Source organism: Magnolia sinica, chromosome 7 (assembly GCF_029962835.1).
Source record: "Magnolia sinica isolate HGM2019 chromosome 7, MsV1, whole genome shotgun sequence".
Lineage (NCBI taxonomy): Eukaryota > Viridiplantae > Streptophyta > Magnoliopsida > Magnoliales > Magnoliaceae > Magnolia > Magnolia sinica.
In genome coordinates, this window is record NC_080579.1 from 38,326,320 (window position 1) to 38,330,820 (window position 4,501).

General features: G+C 40.7%; 1 protein-coding gene across 1 annotated transcript; it reads right to left on the reverse strand.

Annotated features, from left to right (window-relative positions):
* Window positions 1-233: 233 nt before the first annotated feature.
* LOC131252050 (ubiquitin receptor RAD23b-like) lies at window positions 234-1,423 on the reverse strand. Its single transcript, XM_058252982.1, has 2 exons — window positions 620-1,423; window positions 234-527 (listed from the first exon to the last, which is right to left on the reverse strand). The coding sequence occupies exons 1-2, from the start codon at window positions 719-721 to the stop codon at window positions 354-356; spliced, it is 276 nt and encodes a 91-aa protein (XP_058108965.1). The 5' UTR covers window positions 722-1,423; the 3' UTR covers window positions 234-353.
* Between the last annotated feature and the right edge of the window lie 3,078 nt (window positions 1,424-4,501).

The following is a 4,501-nucleotide window of genomic DNA, read 5'->3' on the forward strand; positions in this document are numbered from 1 at the left end:
TATTCCTGTGCATGTGTGACTGAATCTACTCTTATTTGAGTATTGTTTGGTCTATAATTTTAATTGATCCAGCCCTAGCATATGTAGGCCTGGACCCGCATAGATTTCCCTTGTTGAGTGCTTGAACTTATGTGGCATGTGGAGTTTTGTGTGATTGTTTTTGAACTAATATGATCTAAAGCCTAGAATCTTGCATATCATGTTTAAATTTTCATGTCCTGCATCATAAAAAAACAAATTCAAACTGAAATCTAAAAAGAAGAAGCAGCATGTAGAGCTCTCAGGTGGTGCACATGGTCTAGCAAAAATCATATAAGTGAATGGATGAAGCATTCATTAAGAACAAACAAGGATCAGAACTTGAACTGCGGAAACAGATTCAATGGAGCCAAATTGGGTAATCCAGAGAGAGGTGCCACCCCTGCTAAATCAACTTCAGTTTTTGTGGCATTGTCCCCTTGGGCTGATGCCTGATTCGAGGGAACTCGAGCTACTGGAACAACAACTTCTGCTGCTGCCGGAATACCCTAAAATAGGACAAAATCAGCTAAAGATCAATGAGCACAAACAAAAGTGTCAAGTTATATATCTTGGAATTGTAACTAATGTTTAGACATACAGAATACAAATATTCCACAGCTCTCTCTAGATTGTTGTAAGCTGCATGAAGTGTGCACATGACTGTCTCTTGGTCCCAGCTACCATCGCCCATATCTATCATTTATTGAATCATTTGCTCGAGAGTACTATCCATGACTAGATTGGTTGCAGCTTGACCATATGTATCAGCTTGCACCCTACAGTTAAGTAATAAAAATCATAGTATCATTAAGCACGCATAAAAACTATATAGCTTATGAATAACATTTTGTGAGACCAATCATATTATAACATCTTAACATCAATAACATTTTGTGGCATTTCTATGTAGTCGATAACAGTACAGAACGTCCTAGAACAATTAGACAACCACAAAGAAGTCAATTTTACATGTCACTGAGTGGATTTGAGCACCCTGGATTTCCCTGAAAAGAAGCATTGTTAGGTGGAAGTACGCTCCAACCTTACTCATCAGGGATCTAAAAGAAGTTCAAAGATGAGAGGAATAGAAGAAGTTTCCATGTCAGGGACCCCAAGATTGTTTTCATCTTCCTTTAAAGTCCCCAAACTCAAGATTTCTTGCTCACCTCATCTTGTGTAAGTTAACTCCTTTTTATCTTCCTACTCTATTTTCCCATGGCCAATTTTGATAAGGAATTCCATGCCCTTCAATTGCTGAAGTGTCCCTCACACAATAGCTAGCTGAAAGCTTGTATCTTTATAATTCTAATGTGTTATATATTTATGTATTTGATGCTCAACTCTGTTTCATTTGCCCAAAAAAATTCTGATTGAATACTGCAAAGTGAAGTTTTCTAATCCCACCTGTGCATTACCCTTGCTCATCTATATGCAAGCATGCCTGGTGAGCGTCCAAGCCATCAACAGGTGAAACCCGCTATGTACGTTCCCTTGCCCACAAGTCATGACAGTCTACTCCTCATTGGGGCATGTCTAAAAACCAAGGTTTCTTTGATAGTGACAGCCATTTGTACCGTGCTCTGGCCCACATGATGAGTGGACTAGCCTGATTTTTGGAGCAGGGCATCCATGGCATGGTAAACACGTCAGGTGTGCTTGGATCTTGAGTAGTGCACATCACATCTTTGCATGTAGATGGGCTAGGCAATCATGCTTGTGGCATTAGGAAATTGTACAAGATGTGAAATTCCTATATTTGAGTTCATTACAAGTTAAGGTTGCATTTGGACTGTAGTTCAAAAATAAGAATGTAACTTAAACCAATTTCACCCAGATACTTCACTGACTAAGGGAAGCAACACCCTTAGTTAGTGACGATAACCCAGATACTTCACTAATTAAGGGTGTTGAATCAATAACCCATTTGCTCTCAATCGCAGTTTACTACCTATAAAGAAACAAACATAACAAGAAACCCAAACAATGAAAGAATTAAACGAGTTCATAAAGGACCAGAATTGTCTACAACACCTATTTTACGCAGCTGCATTAAACATTGAAAATGGTTTTTGATAAATCATCCAAGAACTGGTTTTACCTTATATTTTCACAATTTTGCTGAAAAAATTGATATGGGTAATTTCAAAACTATGTAATATACGAAAAGAAAAATTAGAATCAGGTCAATTAGATATCAATAATCAGCCCATGGATTGATCTAGTTTTAGATGAAGTCATATAGGAACAGGTTCCAATTGCATATCGACAAATATTTTAATGAAGAGGGTTTTCATGAACTAATCCAAGCTTCAAATCCTGACAATGGGATGGTAAATTCAATGTTGGTGATTTCAATCCAATTCAACTGAAAATGAGGTTTTCATCAGTAGATCATGAAGTTGATAATGATGATGATCAAGTTGTATCTCCATCAGTGTAGTTGCCATTACCATCTCGACTGTTTCACCAGCAATAGAGTCAGCAACACTCTTCATGTGCATATGAACCCTCTCATCACTCACTCGTGAGTTTACTACATTCGAAATCTTTTACATTCCACTTATATTTCATATGTTAGTTACCAAAAGAAAACTAAAATAAAAATCGTTGCAATCTTAGCAGGAAATGGGACTTATATATGAGTTGAGAAGGGATATGTGTGATGCCTTGTCATTGTGGTCACGTGTGGGCGGGCACTGATGTGGGAGGGACGTGAGGGTTTAGGCGAGCTACTAGTGGCCGGCAGGCTACTGTGTACCTAGTGAAAGGCAGAACCTTGTCCCACATCGGAAGCGCTGTCTGAAGTTGTGGTGGTTATATGTGGAGTTCACACCTTCACAGTATGAGGCCTTTTGGGGAAAACCCTAGGAACAAAATCGTGCGGTCGCGATCCCATAGCAGACAATATCATACTGTGCTGGTCAGGCTGTTACAAATGGTATCAGAGCTTTAGACGGCTCTGCCCTCGGTGGGGGCTATTGTGATGCCTCGTCACTGTAGTCACATGTGGGCGGGACCTGAAGGTTTGGGTGAGCTACCAGTGGCTGGCAGGCTACTATGTACCTAGTGAGAGGAGGAACCTTGTCCCATATTGGAAGCGCTGCCTAAAGTTATGGTGGTTATATGTGGAGTTCACACCTTCACAGTTTGAGGCCTCCTGTGGGTGAGTGGCCCTGAGCTTCCACTGAGCAGGAAAAAATCTGTGAGGGTTGGCTAGGCTAATGTCGACGGGACCACGAGAGCACCGATTCTAGGCAAGCTACCAGTTGATCGGGACCCAAAGTGGACAATATTGTACCTTAATTGGTATGAGGCCTTTTGGGGGAAACCCTAAGAACAAAACCGTACGGGTGCAAGCCCAGAGTGGATAATATCATACTGTGCTGGTCAGGCTGTTACAAATGGTATCAGAGTTGAGGACGGCTCTACCCTTGGTGGGGGATATTATGATGCCCCGTCATTGTGGTCACATGTGGGCAGGCGCTGATGTGGGTGGGACCTGAGGGTTTGGACGAGTTACCAGTGGCTAGCAGACTACTGTGTATACAGTGAGAGGCAGAACCTTGTCCTACATCGGAAGCGCTGTTCGAAGTTGTGGTGGTTATATGTGAAGTTCACACCTTTACAGTATGAGGCCTTTTAGGGGAAACCCTAAGAACAAAAATGTACGGGCACGAGCCCAGAGCGGACAATATCATACTATGCTGGTCAGGCTATTACAGTATGGAACAACTTCATTAGGAAGTGCCTAAGCTAAATTTTATTACTTGAATAGTCAAGCCAATGTCCAAGATGCAGAGCTTTAATCTGTCTTGAAATGCTTCTCTAACTCTTGAAATGGTCATGAACCAAGTACGGCCTCAAGCAATTGTCTACTTAGAGTTTCAAGGATACAGTGTCCCTATACTACAACTTGAACTCACTACCAAAAAACGAGGCAAAGGCTACAGTTATTAGGAATAACCAACTAGCATTTATACAACTACCCACTGAATGAGCCATAACATGAAAAATTTAGATCATCCAGTTAGCCATTCACATGGCCCCATCATGGTGACGAAGCAATATATTCTCGCATATGCACCATATCAAAGTTTCTGTACAAACCTCAAGTTTCTGGAAGCCATGAAAGAAATCTGTTATTTCTGCTTGTTAATGTGCAATGCAATTTTAAATGGAGCATGAACATCTTACATGTCAGCTTATAATAGATACCACATAACCTTCCAATTACCCATCCATGACACTGGAAGCAGCACTAGCAGAAGATGACAACTGAACTGTAGTGGCAACAAAACCAGAAAAAACTGATTTTTACTGCACCTTTAGGGAATACACCTACACATGTTGACGTAGAACTTGCAAAAGAATCACAAAAAAATAAAATAAAAGTGCATGGGTACATTCGGAAACCAAGAAGACAATTCACAGCGAAGGCCATTAACCTCGAGAAGTAAACAAGCGGCTAAAGGATGAAATG